This window comes from Lissotriton vulgaris, chromosome 3_2, assembly GCF_964263255.1.
Source record: "Lissotriton vulgaris chromosome 3_2, aLisVul1.2, whole genome shotgun sequence".
In the NCBI taxonomy this organism is placed as follows: domain Eukaryota; kingdom Metazoa; phylum Chordata; class Amphibia; order Caudata; family Salamandridae; genus Lissotriton; species Lissotriton vulgaris.
The window spans coordinates 103,409,744-103,430,684 of NC_141690.1; the positions used below are offsets into that span (position 1 = coordinate 103,409,744).

General features: G+C 52.8%; 1 protein-coding gene across 2 annotated transcripts in view; it reads right to left on the minus strand.

Annotated features, from left to right (window-relative positions):
* The window catches only part of LOC147725374 (uncharacterized), a 2,508,159-nt gene extending 2,487,462 nt beyond the window's left edge, over positions 1 to 20,697 (minus strand). For both annotated transcript variants that reach the window (XM_086964051.1, XM_086964052.1), the window contains exon 1: positions 19,988 to 20,697. In XM_086964051.1, the coding sequence (XP_086820177.1) occupies positions 19,988 to 20,420 (433 nt within the window). In that variant the 5' untranslated portion in view covers positions 20,421 to 20,697. The remainder of the gene's footprint in view (positions 1 to 19,987) is intronic.
* Positions 20,698 to 20,941: the final 244 nt, after the last annotated feature.

The window sequence follows — 20,941 nt, forward strand, 5'->3', positions numbered from 1 at the left end:
GCCATATTTCGTGGTGGAACGGGCACACAGAGTCCCGACCAGGCCACTCCACACCGGCTCTAACCCACGCCCTTTTCTGATCCGAATCCTGAACTATAGGGACCGAGACACTGTACTGCGAGAAACTCGAAAACTAGGCACCATTCAAGTTGAAAATGCGAACATAATGTTTTTCCCGGACTATACAATCCAGGTGCAGCGCCAGAGGCAATCATTCCTAATGGTAAAGCGGAGGCTACGCCAACTGGGACTTACATACTCCCTCCTCTTCCCAGCGAAACTCAGAGTGATAGCGAATGAGAAAACACACTTCTTTGACTCCTCGGAAGACGTGGAAGCCTGGCTGGACAATGGGACGGACAAGAGCACGGGGAGATCAGGAAACCCGGACAGGCCTAGGAGACGCAGGAGGTCCAAGAGGAGACGTGGCGCCAGGTCACCCTCCCCCGCGGCCAGCAGCACCCAGCACGGCGCGAGCCCACCGGAAGAGGAAATACGCAGGGAACAACGGGAAGCCCTGCGGATGGTCTCGGAGCTCAGCGGCTCCCCGTCACAGCGTTCCCCGCCCGCCACCAGCCCTAGGATCTCACCGAGCGACGATGAGGCAATATATGGTCTCCCGGATTCGCAACTCTCAGGTGGGCTGCCAGACATCACCCCACAAACGTTGGACCTGTACGGCTGAGGAAGTGCCGCAACACGGGGCTCTTAGCGATAGAAACATTGACACAGTACTGCCCGGTGGTGACGGACACTGAACACGCAGTAAGTTAAGACAATGTCACACTTGCAATAATCTGCTGCGGAGCAGACGCCCCATGGCACCCACACCGCATGGGCCACCACATTGCAGGGTCCCTATGGGTGGGCGATAGTTACCAGCTCCAAACTTGACCAGGGTAGTGGACCCGTGTCTTTACGAATACACTGCTCCATAGACGGTGCGCCAACCTGTCGGCCACTCAGACCTATAATCACACCCCCCTGGGAGGGCACTCACGCCTTCACGCTCAACAGACACTCACTGGCTGCTTGGACTGCGTGATGAACAGCAACCCCCCAGAATGGATTGTTCGCACTTTTTGCAGAATGTTTGGACGGCTGCCCGTTTGGCAACCGACCCGATGGTGTTATCCCCAGTTAATGATTACCCCCCTTTTCCCTATTGTGAAAAGCTGCATGCATGGCCTACAGGGGTGCTCGCTAGACTATTCCGGGGGTTGCTCGGACAAGGGTGGGGATGCTCTGAAACTGGGTGTTGGGGGGCCCATTGAGAGGGTGCTTGAGGCGGGGGGGAGAACGGGTGTGACTGCCTTGTTGAAAGCTGATGGCTGAAGTCATAATGTGTACCTGGAATGTACGCGGAATACATACACCCGCACGCAGGTACATGATTTATTCATACTTGAAGAGACACAAGGTGCAGATAGCACTCCTACAGGAGACACACCTGACAGCCCCAGAGGTACACACCCTACGCAGGCGGTGGCGTGGTCAGATCTATGCGACTGGGTTCTCCTCTTACGCCAGGGGGGCACTGATATGGGTGAGACCAGGGCTCCCGTTTGAAGTAGAAGACTCACACATAGACAAGGAGGGGAGGTTGGTGGCAGTGAAGGGACGCCTGGATGGACGACCGCTGGTGGTGGCGTCGCTCTATGCCCCTAACACAGACCAACAGAGCTTCCTCGAAATGGTGTCCACAACCCTAGCGCACTGGCACGGGATCCCCTGGATATTGGGGGGGGATTACAATAGTGTATTGGATGCCACACTGGACCGCTCATTCCCACCTCTACCCAACGCACCAGTGGTGGGTGCCATGAAAGCTCTTATAGCCTGGGCCTCACACTGGAACTTACATGATGTGTGGCGTCACCGGAATCCAACGGCCAAGATATATTCGTACTATTCAGGAGCCCATACCCTGCACACCCGGTTAGACAGATTCATGCTCACAGATGATCTACTCCCGCTAGTGACGGAAGCGCTTTACATGGGTAGGACACACTCCGACCATAACCCACACATGTTAACAGTCTCATGGGCGAACACTCGCCCCCCTGTCCCCAACTGGAGGCTGCAGCCGGACCTCCTACTAGACGCACCCTTCCGGGACTCACTGTTTGCACATATTGTACATTACTTTGAGGATAATGCAGGCTCAGCCACCTCTCTACAGATGGAATGGGAGGCGTTCAAAGTGGTCATTAGGGGACAGTGCTTGGGCACGCAGGGGAACCTCAAACGGCAGGTGGAGAGGGACTTACATAGGGTGGAGGAGGAATTGAGTCGACATGAACGGGACTCGGTGGGAGGACACATCACTGGGCTTCAACATGCGCAGGCGACCCACGAAAAACTGCTGGAGAGGCTCAGATGTCTGAATTTCGCGGCTCATGCGGAGCGCACACACGATAGGGGGGACAAACCCGGTAAGTTGCTGTTGTGGCTCATCGCTAGAGAAGACCGGACGAAACCAGTCACAAAAGTACTAGACGCGAATGGGGTGCCCTTACATACGCAGTCAGAGATTCACGGAGCATTCACCGCACACTACAAAACACTGTATCGCTCTTGCCTGCCCACACCCGCCCCGGACACGGAGGAATATCTTAACCAGGTACTGCTGCCGGCACTCACCGATGCCCAACGTACCGTCCTAGCGGCACCCATTGCCCCCGAAGAGCTCCGGGAAGTCATAGCGGCGCTCTCCAACGGAAAGTCCCCTGGCCCAGACGGACTCCCAGCGGAGTTCTATAAAGCATACCAAGACCTCCTGATCCCCGAACTCGTAAAACTGTATGAGACGGCTCTGGACGACTCCTCCCTACCCCCATCTCTGAGTGAAGCCACCCTGGTCTCCCTCCTGAAACCGGGTAAAGAAGGGACACTTATGGGCTCATATAGGCCCCTCGCCCTCTTAAACACAGACTACAAAATACTAGCCTCTACACTAGCGAGGAGACTGGCCCAATACACACCTACCCTGGTCCACCCTGACCAGAACGGGTTTGTACCCACACGCAGCACATCGCACAACATCCGCCGGCTGTTCAGAGTGCAGGAGTACGCGAGAGACCCTTGGCCACTATCGGGATGCATAGTATTAGACCTGGAAAAGGCATTTGACTCGGTGGAGTGGCCGTATCTCAGGACGGTTATGCAAAAGTTTGGCCTGGGAGACGCTTATCTGGACATGGTGGGACTCCTATACCAAACGCCAACCGTTCGGGTCCGGATAGGGGGCCTGATATCGGATGCCATACAGGTGAGGTGGGGCACACGACAAGGCTGCCCGTTATCGCCTCTACTCTTCTCGTTGGCCATGGAACCGCTGGCGGAGATACTGAGGATGCAGGGCGCCGAGTGGGGCATCCCGTTGATAGATGGGGTACACGCGGTTTCCCTGTATGCCGACGATCTACTCCTCTACGTCAGAGACCTAACACGGATACCCCCGGGACTTACCGACGCCCTCCGCGAATTCACAACACACTCGGGACTGAGGGTCAACTGGGGTAAATCTGGGGTCTTCCCCTTTCATCCAGATATGCAGGAGTGCGCAGTACAGCTAGGGGACACAACACTGACATGGTATGCCGGCACCTTCAAGTACCTGGGCATCCACATTTACAGGAATGCAGCTGATATATTGGATGGCAACCTGATTCGAGCCATAAATTCCTTGCGGGCCCAGATCCAATTCTGGGGCACACTCCCGCTCAATGTCCCGGCCAGAATCACCCTGACCAAAATGATAGTCCTACCTAGACTTCTGTACTACTTCTCGAACATACCGGTGTATGTCCCAGCTCGGGTCTTTAGAGACTTGGAGACCCTAACACGAACACTAATCTGGAATGCGGGGAGACCAAGGGTGGCCCTGAGGAAATTGTATGCCCCGGCGTCCTCGGGGGGGCTTGCGGTCCCGAACCAAGAGCACTACTACCTTGCCGCGCAGCTCCAATGGGTGGTGGCCTGGCTTGCGGGTAGGAACCTAAATGACACGGCCTCAACAGTCCCAGCCCTGACCCACGCGGAGGCTCTCGCACTGTTCCACCCCCTTAGAGGCGCGACACGACTACACCTAGCAGTGGCACTGCGATGCTACAAGCGTGCACTGCAATTGACCAAGGAAACTACCCCCTACGCACCAGCCCTGCCACTAGAGGGACTGCCAAGGCCTGGGGGAGTGGTGACTGCAGCGCGCCTGCAAGACTGGGTGCAGGTGGGGCTTGAGACACTGGCGGATTTATATGACGACGGGACCATGGTACGGTTCGAGGGGCTAGTGGAGAATCCAGGACTGCCAGCGGGACAATTCCTGATGCATGCATCAATGATACGGGTCCTAACGGAACACTGGGGCGATATGTCCGCGGAACCCGAGACACACCTCTTAATACAATACCTGCACGTTATGGGGGCAGGGTCGCACGTTGTGCACTGGCTAACGCAGGCGCTGAGATCCCACACAACGGCCTCCCTACAGTCACTCAGGGACAGGTGGACCACAGACAGGGGGAGGGACTGGTCGGATAAAGAGTGGGAAAGGATCCTAGAGGGACCGCAACACGTTCCCCGCAATTCGAGATTCAGAATCATACAGTTCTATATCATGCACAGGGCATACCTGTCCCCGGACAAGATTAACCGCTACTTTGGTTTGGATACCTCCAATTGCCCGCGATGCGCGCTACTGAATGCGGATCTCCTGCATATGCTGTGGGCATGTCCCAAGCTACGGACGTACTGGCATGATGTTAACACGCTGTTGACAAAAGGGACGGCGCTGGGCCTACGTCACGACTGGGACACCTGTGTGCTGGGCCTCCTCACCAGGACAAAACATAACAAAGCACACATGAGGTTCTGGGATCTGGGGCTGATAACCGCCAAAAGACTCATAACCCGTCACTGGAAAGCCGCGGAACCGCCCCTGACGAAACATTGGAGTGCCTCCCTCATCTACTGGGCGACCGCTGAGGGCACGGTGCTACGTAGGGAAGAGACGGCGGGGCGGAGGGCCATACCGATAGCCCAGACATTGGAGGGCTTCCTGAGTGCATTCACCAGGGCCTGCCACGATAAAGGGGTGATGTAAGGAGATGGCTCCTCCCCAGTGGAACGGGGGGGACATGTCCGAGCAACAGGCTGCGTAGTGAGAAAGAGGAGAATCGGGAGCCACGCGCATACGGACATGAAACACCACCCCCGCAATCCATCGCTCGCCCCCATAACCCCCCCCCTTTTCCCTCTCCACTCCCCCCCCCCCAATTCCTCCGCCCAACCCGCCTTACCCTACCCCCCCCCCTCCACCTGTCGGCGGAGCCCACACACACAGTCGGCCCCACCGATACACCCCCACCGAGACCTAGAGCTACCACCCACCACTAGTACCTCCTCCCCGAGCACACTTGAGGCCAGCACCCTGCGAGACTACTACACCCGAAACTGCCTAGACAGGACCCACACTGCAGCACCCCCCCCTCCCCCCACCCCTCCTCCGAGATCGGATTCTTTACACCCTCACGTACTCTCCTGTTTTTCCCCAGTTTGAATTGGTGGCATCTACGGCAAAGGACACCCCCCAGTTGACCACGCTGGATCTGCCTTTCCCACTCACACCTTTCATTTTTGACACACGGCGACGAAACACAGGAGTGCAGCACACATGCAAGCCACTGCCGCAACCTTCTACCCCACGGAGACGTACCACTGAACCTCCTAGCCGACCACAGCACACATACAAGTTGCCTGGAACCGGGCCTGGTTGGTTATTCCCACTACTGAGGAACATCACGCTATATCACTAGCCAGTGGGTTGCGAACACCGAGGGTGCGGCTGGCCATTAGGCTACCCGCCCTGACGGGTAAGGTCAGGCACCCTAGTAAGGTCGGCAGGGCGCATTACACTGTACTGTAGCAGTGAAGCGAATGGTCTGGTGAATGCAGTGACCGCCCCATGACAACGGATGGAGTTCTTTATCAACGAGTGCATTTACTGAATTTCAACCATCGCCAACATTCGCATTGATGATGTACGAGCTACTCCAATTGTTGTTTCCCCTTTGAATTATGCACACAAGAAATGTAACTGTATGCCAAGTGTACCAATAAAACAGATTTAAAAAAAATAAAATAAAGGGGGCGTGGCTTGGCGGGCGAAGATGGCGGTCGCAGCCTTGTAGAGCTCCCGCCGGCCCGGACTTAATTTGATCATTTATCCTGACCCCCGAGCCCGCTGTTGGTACCCAGTGCTTGCTTTCGATCTGGCGAAGTCTCCTGTCTACTTTGGTGTGTCGATCCTGCATTTCTTCCCTTCCTGTGATCGGAGGGAGGCGGCGGCGAAGTGCGGCCTGGTGACCGGCCGGAGACCGGGGCCCTCGAGTTTCGCGACGCCTGGTGGCAGTTGCGACCTGGCGGGTGCGGGTGGCATCCGCTACATCGCCCTTGGCTCCTCTTTTTGGCCGTGATCGCCTGGAGATCGGGACGGTGCCCATTGCTCCTAATTATCGGCTCTCCCCCTGTGTGCCCAGCGAGCGGTGACGGCGAGGCGTGGCCCCGCGACAGTCTGGAGACGGGGTTCTTTGAGCCCCGTGGCGGCCGGTGACGGACTGGCGGACGGTGGTGGCATCCGATCTGCCTCTCCTGGCCCGGCCCACTGGATACGGCTGCCCACAGACCACAGAGCCACAGCTTCTTCTTCTTTTTGTACTTTGGACAGCCGCTCGTGGGGACGAGTGCGGGTGCGGCCTGTCCCGTCTGGGTGACGCCGGGACCTCGATTTTCGTGACACCCGATCTCGGCGGCCGGCCCGCATTCCTCTCTGGGGCCTCATCTGGGCCGTCCCATTCAGGACTTGTGACAGTGCCCGAAGGTTCGGGGGTGGTGTCCGCCCTGCCCAGCGTGTGCCATGACCAGGGACAGAGGAGGTGGCCCGCCTAAACATGGCCCCATCGATAAATTCACTGGGCCGAGTGGTGGTGCCGGGGCGGCCGGTGGCAGCGGTGGCCCTGGGCCGGACAATGCAGCTATACTGGCGGCCATCACCCAATCCCGAGACATGCTTGATGCCAAGATTGGGGCGGTTGGGGCGGATGTCACGCTCCTGCGCCAGGACCTCCGTAACGCAGTGGAGCGGATCGCTGGGGCTGAGACCCGTATCACGGAGACCGAAGCGGACATTGGTGGTCTAAAGAAGCGGTTGGCGGAGGTGGAGAGCATCCAAAAGACACTGGCGGCCCGCGTGGAAGATGCAGAAGGGCGCGCGCGGCGCAACAACCTCCGCTTCATTGGCTTTCCGGAGCGGTGCGAGAAGGACAACATGGAGTGGTTCTTAACCGGGTGGCTGGAAAGCTGGCTCCCCGAAGGGGCACTGTCTACGTGCTTCGTGATTGAGAGGGCCCACAGGGCTCTGACCCAGCGGCCGCCGGAGGGCGAGAGCCCGCGGCCTGTCATCGCTCGCCTGCTGAATTATCATGACCGGGATGTTATCCTGCGGGAGGCGAGGAACAAGGGCTCACTCGCCTTCGAGAACCATACTATCATGATTTTCCCGGACTACACGAAGATGGTACAGCAACAGAGGCAATCCTTCATGGACGCTAAGGCTAAGCTAAGGGGCCTCAAGCTCCAATATTCGCTCCTGTATCCGGCTCGCCTGCGGGTGATATATCAGTCTCGGACCCATTTCTTCAATTCACCGGAGGAGGTGTTCCGCTGGACTGATGAGGCGGTGCGACTCAGGCCCCACGCCCAGCCGGGGCTGGACCCGGGCAGGTCCCAGGGATCGTCGCCGGAGCGGACGGATCGCCCAAACAGGAAGGGCCGCCATCGGAGGTTTCGCTCCAAGAAGAGATCGGCTTCCGCCAGTGCATCGCAGTCGGGTGGTGCCAGGGACTCGGAGCACTCCGATGCGGGCAGCTGAACATTGCTGGGTCTGCACGAACTTGGTATGCCGAATACTGAACTGCTCTGCTTTGGCTGGTGAGACTGTTTCATTCTGTCCTTGATGTGCCAGTCGGTTCCCATGTGAAGACTCCGATTATTGCCATGGGGACACAGTGGGGCTCGGGGGGTACTATTTGTGGGCCTCAGACCCTCACGGATGTGAGTGTTGTTGGGGGGGGTGGTGTGTGTGTCATTGTGGGGTTGTTGGGATCCATTGGTATGGCGGGCCCTGGGTCCTCTGTTTTGGACCCGGGTCTCTCCATGCCGCGACAGATACTTCAACGTTTTCTGAGGTATTGGGGTGGTGGGTGTGGGGCGTGGGGGAGAGTTCTGGTGTTGCGGTTGTTGGGGGGGTTCTGGGTTGGGAAGGGGGTACTGAGTTTGCGGGTTGGGGGGGTGGGTCCACACGTGTCTGAGGCTTTGACTTTTGTTGATTTGCGGGTTGCACCAGGGTGGGAGGGGGGGCCGGATTCTGGACTGTGTATTGACAATGGCTGATACTGCGACTACGTCTCCTTCAAAGACCCTGCGGGTGGTGACATGGAATGTGCGGGGTATCCTGGATAAGATCAAGCGTGGGGCTGTGCTGCGGTGGGGGAAGAGGGAGATGGTGGATGTACTTCTGCTCCAGGAGACTCACATGCTGGGCTCCAAGGCCCTTAGCCTTCAGAGGTTTGGTTATCAACAGGTTTATCATGCTGGCTTTACGAGGGGGTCACGGGGGGTGGCCATATTGGTACACCGTAGGGTGGCTTATGTTCATGAGAAGCAATGGATTGATCCTCAGGGTAGGTTTGTCTTTATTAAAGGCCTGCTGGGTTCCGAGCCGGTGGTCTTTGGAAGTGTGTACGCCCCTCCCCCCCTGCAGTGGGCATTGTCTGAGAGGCTGTTTGCGCTGTGGGACAAAATCCCCGAGGTCCTGACCAGGGTGGGGGGTGACTGGAATGAAGTCATGGATGTGGGCCTGGACCGCCTGAGGCGAGCACATGTAGTGCCTGACCCCCCCCCCGCGGCTGCTCCCACCCGATTGTGTGCGACTGTGCGTAGTCTGGGCTGGATTGATGTGTGGCAGCATTTTCATCCCGCAGTGCAGGCCTTCACGTATGTATCGGCGGTGCATGGGTCCTTCTCGAGGCTCGATTATTTGTTTGTACCGGGTGCCTGTCTGAGCCGTGTCAGGGATGCCGCAATACTCCCCAGGGGCCTCTCAGATCATTCCCCTGTCCTGGCCACCGTGACCCTCCCCTCTAAACGGCAACCCTTTCGCTGGCGTATGTCCGCCTGGCAGCTGCAGCGGCCGGAGTACGTGACGCATTTACGCGAAGCGATCGATCACTTCTGGCGCGAGAACTTGGTGGGGGGTGTCGATGCAATTGTTGTGTGGGAGGCGCTGAAGCCTACGCTCCGGGGCATTGATATAACTTGGTGTGCGGCCGGTCGGCGGGAACGTCGGGAAGCCATTGTGACTGCCGCGGCCCGTGTGGAGGAGCTGGAGCAGCGTAGTCGGCTCGGGGGTGACGAGGGCGTCGTGCGACAGCTCCTGCAGGCCCAGCAGACGTATGCCTCGGTCCTATACGAGGAGGCCAGACAGGCGTGGCTCGCCACGCGCAGCAGGGTGTACCAGTGGGGCGATAAGTCCTGCACCATGTTGCATAGACTTTGCCAGGCGACTTTCCAGCCCCTAGAGCTGCCCGGTCTTACGGCGGAGGACGGCTCGGTCATGACCGACCCGGGTCTGTTGGCGGCTAGCTTTGCCCGCTACTACGAGGCACAATACGCTCCTCGTGACCCCTTGGTGGAGGGCGAGATTGCCTCATACCTGGACGACCTGCTCCCACAGGCAGTCCCGGATGAGACTAGAACGGCCTTGGAGGCCCCGCTCACGTCCGAGGAACTCGGGGAGGCCCTTGGCCAGTTGAATACAGGGAAGGCGCCCGGCCCGAGCGGTTATCCTGCCGAATTTTATAAAAAATTCCACGTCCAGCTGGGACCCCACTTTCGCAGTGCCCTGGAGGCGGCGCGGACTAGGGGCGAGCTGCCACCTGACTGGCGTCATGCCGAGATTGTGGTCTTTTTGAAGCCGGGCAGGGCACCGGACCGGCACGACTCTTACAGGCCGATCTCCCTTCTCAACATCGAGGCCAAGATTTTGGCGAAAGCCCTGGCGAACCGCCTTCTGCCCCACATCGCCGACCTGGTCCACCCTGACCAGGCCGGGTTCATGCCGCGCAGGGCCACCCGGCATAATATCCGGCGGGCACAGGCGGCGATCGACGCCATGGGTACTAGGGATGAACAGGCCGCACTTCTGCTTGCGGACATGGACCGAGCCTTTGACTCGGTGAGTTGGGCGTATTTGTTCGCCTTGCTGGCCCGCCTCAATCTAGGGCCTGTCTTCTTGTCTTATATTCGTCTCCTGTACACCAATGTTACGGCGTCGGTCCGTGTGGCCGGCGCGGTCTCTGGGCGCTTTCAAATCGGACGCGGTACTCGACAGGGTTGCCCGCTGTCCCCCTACCTGTTCGCCCTGGCCATGGAGCCCCTGGCGTCGCGGATACGAATGGATGCCCATCTACGTGGCTTTGTCTGGAATGATAACCTAGCGGATAGGATTGCACTATATGCGGACGACGTCCTCCTGTTCCTCACCGATCTGCGGTGCTCGGGTCCCCGAGTTTTGGAGATCATGCAGGGGTTTGGCGAGGTCTCAGGGCTTCGCCTTAATCTGACTAAATCGACCCTGTGGATTCTGGATGGCGGAGTGGTTGCCGACCCATGGGCCGCCGAATTGCGTGTGGCGACGGACGGCCTGAAGTATCTGGGTGTCTTCCTCTCGACCTCGAGGGCCGTGGCCTGGGCACGCAGTGTCTTGCCGGTGTGGGAACGGGTCCAGACAGATGTCAAAACGTGGTCCAGGATGCCCCTCACGATCTTTGGGAGGTCGGCCATCTTTAAGATGGTGGCGCTGCCGAGGCTGTTGTACCAACTTCAAAACTTCCCACACCCTATTGGCATGGAGTGGTTCCGCCAGGTGAACTCTGTGCTGAGCCGCTTCCTGTGGGATGGCGGTGCAGCCAGGGTGGCCCTGAGGACGTGCTTTCTGTCCACATACTGTGGTGGTTTGGCCACATCCGACCTCCTCTCCTACTACCAAGCGTCACACCTGCTCGTCCTCAATGAATGGTGGTATGGGGATAGGAGTGACCCGGCCTATGCCCTGGAGAGACATCTCATGGGAGATCGCACGCCTCACACTATTCTCTATTCGGCCCGTATACGTCGTGGGTTGCCGTCGGTAACCAAAGTGGTATTTGCAGTGTGGCGGCAGTCTCTGCGCCGCATGGGTTGGTGGGGCAAATTAACAGCTGAAACGCCGCTGTGGCACAATGGCATGCTCCCGGAACTGGCGGCCTTGGCCGGGTTTGAGGGTTGGGAGGCTATTGGAATTACACAACTGGGCCAGGTCGTGTCAGGTGCCACCCTCAAGTCCTTTGGGGAACTCCATGTGGAGTTCCAGATGCCTCAGTCCCAGTTCTTCCGTTACCTCCAGCTGCGGCATGCCCTTGCCCCGAGCATTGCCGGTCTTGACTCCCTGCCGGAGTTCAGCCCTCTTGAGGCGAAAGTGTTTATGGGAGACTTGGGAGACAAGAAGGTCTCTAGGATCTATCAGTCACTTGTTATTCACTGCTCCTCCACTCTCAGCTCCCTTCGGGAGGCATGGGAGGTAGACGTGGGCGCCCTAGATGAGGACGATTGGAGGGAGGCGCTGGAGTCCCCGCGCGGCACCGCTGTTGCGGTTCGGCTCCGCCTGATACAGTTCAAATACCTGCATCGTGCCTATTATACACGTGAACGTCTGTGGAAGGCTGGTTTGATTGCGTCATCGGAGTGCCTGCGCTGTGGGGAAGTGCCTGGCTCCCTGCTACATACGGTGTGGTCGTGTGGTCGCCTGGCTGGATTCTGGAGGGGCGTATGGAGTTGCCTGACTGAGGTCCTGGGCTGGGATCTTCCTCGAACCCACCGGCTGGGCCTGCTGCATATCATGGAAGGGGTTGGGGGCAACATGTATAAGCGCCATCTGTTACTCCTGGGCCTGGTGGTGGCCAAGCGTGACCTGGCTCGGGCATGGAAATCTGTGAGGGCCCCCCCCCTGTCTGCATGGAAGGCTGGGCTAGACTACTTCATGGGCCTTGAAAAACCGGTCTTTGAGGCGCGGGGCTGCCCACGCATACATTTCAAGATCTGGAAGCGGTGGGCCGACTACCGTGGCCTGTCCTTGGAACCCCGGCGGAGCAGGAGGAGGACGTTTGATCGCAGTGACACTTCTGGCCCGAATGGCAAAGCCCTGGTTGCATTATACCTGCTTCTTCTATGTACATCGTCCTTGTGTTGCTTTCTGTACATGTGTGGTGGGGGGGGGTGTTGGGTACGGGTGGGGGTGTAGTTGGGGTTGGGGTAGGCTGCTAGGGCATCTTTAAAGCTGAGCTTCATTGACACTTGCTTCATTGATTACTATGTATATTACCATTACAATGATACTGTTGTGGTGATCTTGGTGTGTGAAGATACCACATTCTTGATACTCTTCTGCTCAATAAAATTGGTTGTGAAAAAAATAAAATAAAAAAAATAACATGTCGCAACTGAAATTTGTAATCCTTGAAGTAATTAAAAAAACTGAGGGAAGAGATAATAATAAACATCTTTTGAGATGTGAACATTTTTGGATGATGAAGCTTCAGTTATGCCAGCCATATGGTCTGAATGAACGAATAGGATATGCATGCTTTTTATAAAGGACAATCTAGCATTATAACAGTAACAAAACAGGCCATTTTCTGTTCACTGGTACATTTGATTTATTGAGTAGGAATTATTTGTATTCGTTTTTAAAAAATTTGGGGGGGGGGGGGAATCTTGTTCTGATATTCTTAAGACCAAAACACACATCACGACTTGCAACATGTTTTTTTGCAGTTCATATATAGAACGCATATTTATAATACACATAAAAACCCACATCCAATATGGCCGAAGCGATTCACCCCTGGTCCTATTACTATGTTCACGAACCTTCGCGGGAACTCAGCCCTATACAAATATCTCTATCTAGTTCAGGTAAAACGTCAATTCCAGAAACAACTACACGATGCGACGCTGCCGACCGAAACTGCACTGGAGTTTTTGTAAAACCAAAAAGCTGACACAAGCGCATAAATACAGCGCGATAAATGTATTATCTAAGACTGAAAATATCACCCGGTCTAATTTGTTTCTCATGAATTGCCCTCTTCAATTTTAGAATAGAGGAGCATTTAACGAACGCAAAATCGTGAGTAAACATTTTAGATTATTTACGCACATCTAAGCATCGTACAGACACAATAATGTTATATGAGTCACAATTGCGGGGTTAATGGTATATTAGTCACAATCACCGCGAGCACATAGTCGAAGGTTCACATATTACGGGGACATCACTAGAGTACTATAAATACAAGCATGATAATCAAACAAGCCTTTGTGAAAAAATATCATATGGGGTAGTAATATCAAGATAATTGAGAAAACTTTATTTGTAAGTATGTGTGCAATGATTCTGTTATAGATACGCTCCCTGAAGAAGGGCGAGAAGCCCGAAATGCATTGGAGTACTGAAGTACTAATGATAAACGGTGTAAGTACAATGCAAAATAAAGAGAAATGAAATAAAATTAATTTCAATGAAGATAAAACAATAAAGAACTTTATTGAGAATGATCCATGTATCAATGTGATTATTACAAAAAGCAAAAAACACAACAAATCCTTGGCATAAGGACAAAAGAAGTGCCTAGGGGGATGCAACTAAAAGAGTTTGGAGGCCCACATACAACATCAGTATTGGTCATGTGTACAATGCACATGACCAGGGGCGCAACTAGACCCGAACTTGGGGGGGGGGGGGGGGGGGGGGGCTGCTAACACTCCCAGTCAGGGCTGGCCTGTAGTACTAGTCACACACGGGCAACAGTCTATTTTGGTGCTCTTCCCCCCATTTCTTCCTTCCCCATGAATTCCCTCACTACCACTCACCAACAATGCACCTCATCTCTCTATAGCACCTTTCTGACAAACAAAATGTTTTTTTATTTTTTTTATAGTGATTTGCATGGTACACGTTCTTTGTAGCAGGCACATTAACCCTCTGCGCTGTGTGGGTGGCAGGAGTACCCATGTGAGTACACGGTGAGCGATGCAACAGTGTGAGAGTAGGGTAAGAGGAGTGACTGCAGGGTGAGTGAAGTGACCATATGAATTTGGGTGTGGATGTAAGTGTAGAGTCGGACAAATGAATGCGCGGTTAGTCATGGGCTGTTTGAGTGAGATTGCAGATTGAGCAATGAGGGGACAGGTGAGTGAAGTGTCACATGAGTGCAGGGTGAGTAGTGTGCTTGTGTGACTAAAGGGTGAGGTATAGGGTGAACAGCACAAGTGCATTGTGCGAGCAGAGTGATCACTGTGAGTGCAGGGTGAATGGGTGAATAGTGCGAGTGCTTGGTGATCAGTGTGAGTTCATTGTGATCTCTGGGAGTGCAGGGTGAGCGTGAAAGGGAAAGGAGAGAATGAGGAGTGAGTTGTCTGAATGCAGGGCGAATTCCCAGACACTTGAAGTAACTCAGCAGGTTTTTGACAGCGGCGTAGGGTTTCAGATATAAGTTAAACTATTGCTATTATGGCATTAATCAGGGATCGAGGGTGGAGGAAATAATAACATGCTGATCCTGCAACTAACTTCCAGTCTTGTGATTAGGGTTGCCAGCTCATTATTTTGATGTCCCAGAGGGTACAAAAATAGATAGTCACCTAAAGCTGTATTTTCAGCACTTATCTGTGCATAATTCAAACAGGAAATATAAATAGAAAGCATTTTTTATTGCATTCTAGGGCTGCCTGAAAGATGCTTGACTGATAATTAAAGGGAACAAAGACAGAAAAGTCACATTACAAATGAATACATACTTTTTTATTAGGTCAAGCCTAGCGGCAGTGCGCATGCGATGCTCGCTCTGCGATGCATGCAGTAGTGGAGTATGGATTTGAAGCCCCGCCCACTATTCGCCCACATTTTTAATTGCCTTTTGTCACTGTCAACCGTAAACTCTAGCTTACGATTCATTATGAGACTTATTAGTCCCTCCTTGGTATCGCCTTGTCTCCAATTGTTACTGCCCATAAGGACTGGACCATTTGCCCGTGTCCTTACTGTATTGCTCACAGAAGCCCTTCGGGAGAACTCCCAGCAGTCAAGGTCATTGTGTTATTGGAAAGGATGCACTGGACAGGTGAGGATGTGTGACTCATTGATGCTGCATTTAGAGGGACGCCCTTCCCTTCCGAGCACGATTACTAGACCTGTGGCAGTGACACGCGTGCTGATCAGGAGCACGGCCTGCTACTCACCTGTGAGGGAGAACCAATGAGGGGTACTCCTGCAATGCCCCAGGCCCCATCAGGTAAGCTAAAGACAGTGTCTGTTGTTATAGCCATGAAGCCTGACTCTTGCTGGTGGGTAAAAAGGGCAACCAGCTTAGATCCCCACTAGGAGGCCTTCTCCCATGACCTGTGATTGGTTCTGTCCCTGCAAGGTAAAAGGTGCTACCGTAGGGCAATCAAAAGCGGGAGGGAGCAGCAAAACTTTAAATATCCGTTATAGAACGTGCGTGCTGAGAAAAGGGGATCAGATGTCTTGACCCTTGCTTTTAGCACCCATCAGCACGTCTTGCCTGTCTGTGATGAAGATACGCCATTTATAGACAGAGAGAGTACGTGAACGCAGGGGGCAACGTAAAAGAAAGAAACCCTCTCCTGAGTACAGAAGACTCACATCATGGCCTGCCTGGAATGCAGGATTGCGCGACCGGGCACATCAGCTGCACAGCTCCATTGCCTGAAAGCGTAATTTACGTTACTATTTACCGGTTGGTTTTGCAAACCAAACTTTCCTTAGATTGTGTGTGCCTGGGCTGAGGCGATGGTTAAGGGGTAGGGAGTGATGAACAAAAATGTCCTATTGCTTCAAGTGTGTCATCATTACCATAGCACAGCTGCCTTTCTGTCTCAAATGTGTTTGCATGTTCCTCAAAGCTGGGCATCACGCCCATAGAAATGTGGGGACTCGGCACGGGTCACTTAGAAACTATACTTTGAAATTGGCTAAACAAAGCAGATTGTTTCGCACTAAGTTTAAACAATGACTGACCATGTTATAAATCTGGATTCCGGAAGAGCTGGACCGTTCAATAACTTACATCATATGTGCTCCTTATTCTTAAAAAAGGAGTGCCTGTTTCATGGGATTTTCTCGTAATGGGAACAACTTGAGCAAGATTTGGAGAGATGCTGTTCAATTTTATCGGTTTACAGGGGCGGCTGGTGACATTTGAAAGTGGTGAGGGCGTAAATACTGCACTGTGGCAAGCGCGTGCAGCGAGCGAGGCCCAACCACCTATGGGGGATTCGGGGGTTCTCCCACGAGAACATTTTGAAAAAAGAGTGGGCAAATGGTGCATTCCTAAGCACATTTAAGAAAGAGGTATCTTGGCCAATACATCTCTGGGAGTAGCCAGACAAGTCTCTTTGCACTTGCACAGATACATCTCTCTCCCTGCATACGCATAGGCACAGTCACCCTGCACTCATAGACCCATTACTCACCCTTCCCTAACACATCACTAACCCATCCACATCAGTCACTCTGGACTCACACAGGCACACTGCTCAACCTGCACTCACACAGACATCACTCGCACTGGACTCACACAGGCACACTGCTCACCCTGTGCTCACACAGACATCACCGACCCTGCACTGTCACAGACATCACTCACACAGGCACACTGCTGACCCTGCGCTCACACAGACATCACTCACCCAGGACTCACACAGGCACACTGCTCACCCTATACTCACACAGACATCACTCACCCTGGACTCACACAGGCACACTGCTCACCCTGCACTCACACAGACATCCCTCACCCTTCAATGCACTGCACTCAATAGGTTTCATGTCTTTCAGCCTGTCTAGGCCCGACATTGCCTGGTGACAGACTCCAGTACATAACACCATGTCAGCTGGGGCCTCTGAGCAGCTGGGGGTACTCAGCACAGACCCAAGAATGCAAGCAGCCCCCCCCCCCACAGACACTGGTGTTAATGTAGGCTGTTTGTCACTGCAACAGCCTACACTGCAAAGGAAAGTGGGACAGTGCTGGCATTCAGCCACTTTTTCCTGTTCCTTGGTGTCTGGCCTTTTTCTTGAGCTCATCACTTTAGTCCCTTTGCCCACCCTTGCGTTGTATCCAAAAGCCTCAATAACATGTGGGAGTGACAGTGAGTGTTGAGGCCTGTAGTCTCTCACACACAGACTCAACTAAGCACTGATCTTCCCTCTGTGCCTGGAAGCGGTCTCCTGAACAGTGGTTACACGCCTTATCTTCATCTTCTTTAACAAACTGACAAATCAATGCAGTACTCGCGAGGGGTGGTGGGGGAGGGGTTGCGGGGGGAGGGGGTCGCGGTGGGGGGTGCGCCAAGGGAGAATAACATTATGCATGTCAGTCAACATGACGCCAGACCACCCAGGGGGTGGGTGGTCTGACGTTATGCTGGCTGGCATGCATTGTCAGTTCTACCTCGGCGTCGGTCTAAGAACTTAAGTAAACTATTCAGTTTACTTAAGTTCAGAAACGGAGCTGCGGGCGGCTGCGGGCGGGGGGGCTATGCCCCCACGCCCTAAGGGACGCACTGCGCCTGTCGGTTTATACTTCGACCTATCCCGACCATCCCGACTGTCGTAAATAACAGTCGGGATGGGACTGCTCCACCTTTCAGTAGCAGTCAAGAAAATAAATAGATTTTATTCCCAAAGTGGCCAAAATATTTTATTGACAATTGAATCTCGCACACGTGAGTGTCCAGAGAATGACATACCACAGTGTGCAAATTTCAACTTGTACTCTCGGTTCTGTCCAATACTCCTAAAGTACCGTATTACAGCGGCCTCGATGACAATAAATTGATATTTGCAAGTCGCTAACTTTTCAGTGGCATTCTATATAGAGAAATTAGCATTTCCTTTTGTGGGTGCGCAAAGGGGGGGCGAGGCAACTGAGAAGGTAAGGTCTAAGAGAGTGGCAAACTCATGCCACATCTGTTTACCACCCAATTGGCTTGTCTAACATACATCTTTTGCCAGATTAGATTTTCTTTCACAGAGAGTGGGTTACATTATGGGATGTTGAGTCAGTTTCTTGAAATAACATGACCAAAAATGTTAATTTCTAATATTTATTTTATGATATGAGCATAGGTCCTATGTTTTGTGGCAATGAAATAACGAGGAACTGAAACGTCACACTTAAGTACACCAAAAACATAGAAATGTCACACATGTGTAAATTCAAAACTTGACAGCTATGAGGATAAAGTCAGTGTAGAGAAAACGTTTTGACGACGGGGGAAAGTTTTCAAGAACAGTGACCCCACCAAAGTCCATAGGATGCATTAAACATACCAAAGGATGAAAATTATTCCAGGGTAAGAGAGGGCGAGCTGAAGAGCATACAACCGACAAGATACCCAATACATCCTGCAGCCCACCGAAAACATAAGTATCACTGCAAGTGTCACGCATTTGGCCATTGAATGTCACTCATAAGGTCAATAAAACCAAGGAACTGTCACACATGAGCATTCTGAAACCTTAGCAGCTATGGGTTAGAGTCCTGGAGAATGAGGCTACAACACACATTGGAGAATTGTACCATAGACAAGCATTTGGAATGCAATAGGTCTTGTATTCCCGAGAGTTGGAGCTATTGGCGTTGTAAATGACAATGTCTTTTATTTATGTGTTTTGCAAACCTGCAAGCTGAACATAAACACACACTTTGCACTTATAGTCATTGCTTACCAGAAGCAAGGCTGGCAATAACTGCGCCTCTTTTACTGCCAACCTTGCTTCTGGGAAGTAAGGACTGTAAGTACAAATTGCGTATTTAAGCACCGCTTGCAGGTTTACAAAACATAAATAAAAGGCATTGTCGTTTACAGTGCCAATAGCTCCAACTCTCGCAAATGAGAGACCTATTGCATTGCAATTGCTGATTTATAACCCTATTTAGTGTCAAGAGAGGTCTTTGCAGGCTCTTTAAACAACAAATGGCTGACATTTTTCTTTTGGCAACCCTACTTTATATTACTTTTCATGAAATGTATTCTCACACTATGGCAGTAAAGGTGAAATACAAATGTAAGGAATAAAGTGGGGGCCCTGGGAGTCCCGGAACCAGAAACAAAACCGAAGCCTCAGTAACCAGTTTACACAGGTATGTAAATATGCAAATGCTCTTTCAAACACCTATCAAAAACTGGGGTCTGGAGATAAGATTCCAGACACTGCCCAGCTTACACCTCGAGCTGCAGATGCCCGGGTTGAAGCCCTTTTAGCCCTATGGCGTTGCCCGCCTGCACATGACAAACCGAAATCGCACTCACTCATAGCAGTGTATCAGAGTATTGGCGCTGGGAAAGTATGTGTAAAATATATATTTTTTTAATACTTTTGACAGATATCAATGCACTGTTATAATCTAGTGAACTAATACGCAGTGGTTAATTTGTAAAAAAAAAAAAAAAAATGCCGGGTTTGATGATGAAGTTGAGCACGGGAAACCGCCGGCTCAAATTAAACTCTGCTAAAGCGAAACACAAGCATTCAAAAATTAACTCATTTTAATCAGAAAAACACTCCATGTTATTTTTACATGACGTTTGCTGTATTACTTACGCGTCGAGTTTTTGACCGTTCGCCTGGGGCTTTGGCTTAGGAACAAGCCATAACCCCGGCTGCCCTCTACCTTGGCTCTCTCAATGACATTCCTGGCTCGTCCATCACTATTAAAGTGGTGCCATCTCATGCACTTTTATATATCTCTGCCTGCCACTTGGGTACATTGAAACTATCTGGAAGAGATTGAAATCATACCTGACATGACTGGCTGTAGAATAGTAGACTTTTCTGGTAATATGTCCAGCAAATAATTCTTCACTTTGAGCTTCTTCGCCTCTGACTGGGCCCGGAATTGCTCTTTAAATATCTCGCTGTTTACTTCCTCCTCTGCATCATAGGGTATAAAGATGTTGCCGTCGTTCTTCTGATCGGTGTCTACTGGGATCCATTCCAGGGGTCCAAGTCTTAGCCCAGTTCTTCTTCCAGTCTTGTTTAAAACTCTCTCCAGCAACTCCCTCTGAAGTTTAAAGGCAACACGCACCGACTCTTTCGCTATCCCGATCGGACAAATAACACCCGCGTCTCCACGAACAAAGGCGTCGCACAGTCTGATAAACCCAGAAAAAGCTGGACCTGGTCGACGTTTTTTAGCCGGCGAACACATGCTATCGCTGGAAGCTGCTGACATTATTTGACTTAGGGCAAAAATGCACTAAATGAAAAACGACTCTGAAATACGTAGGAGTCTTGCGCCTTACTCTTCCCCTGAAAGCTGCAAGGAGCGCAGTGGCGATTCAGATTTAAGGTGCGTCTCTTCCTGGGAAAAGGGAGTTTCTCCACATCGACGACGCTCCTGTAGCAAAGAGAACGAAACCCTCGGAGCCCAACCTTAAATACCTCTAGTTACATTCGTTTCTGCTAAGTTTTGTATCAGGTCAGCCCCACCTCCTTCTCTGGTCCAAGGAGGAGGCTCAGACCCGCCGCGCAACTAAGGGCGCCCCTCCCCTAGTCGTGGGGGGCGCCTATTCATTATACGGGTTTAGCAGAACCAGGAAACGAAACTCAGTACAATGAAGGCGGGATCGGTGGATGTGGTTAGAGACTGTGGATAAAAACAACAAAATATTCTGCAAGCATTTTATTAGTATTTCATCTTCATGTAAGCTCACAGACTGACCCTGTGTCCACGAGGCACAGGGTCAGACTGAT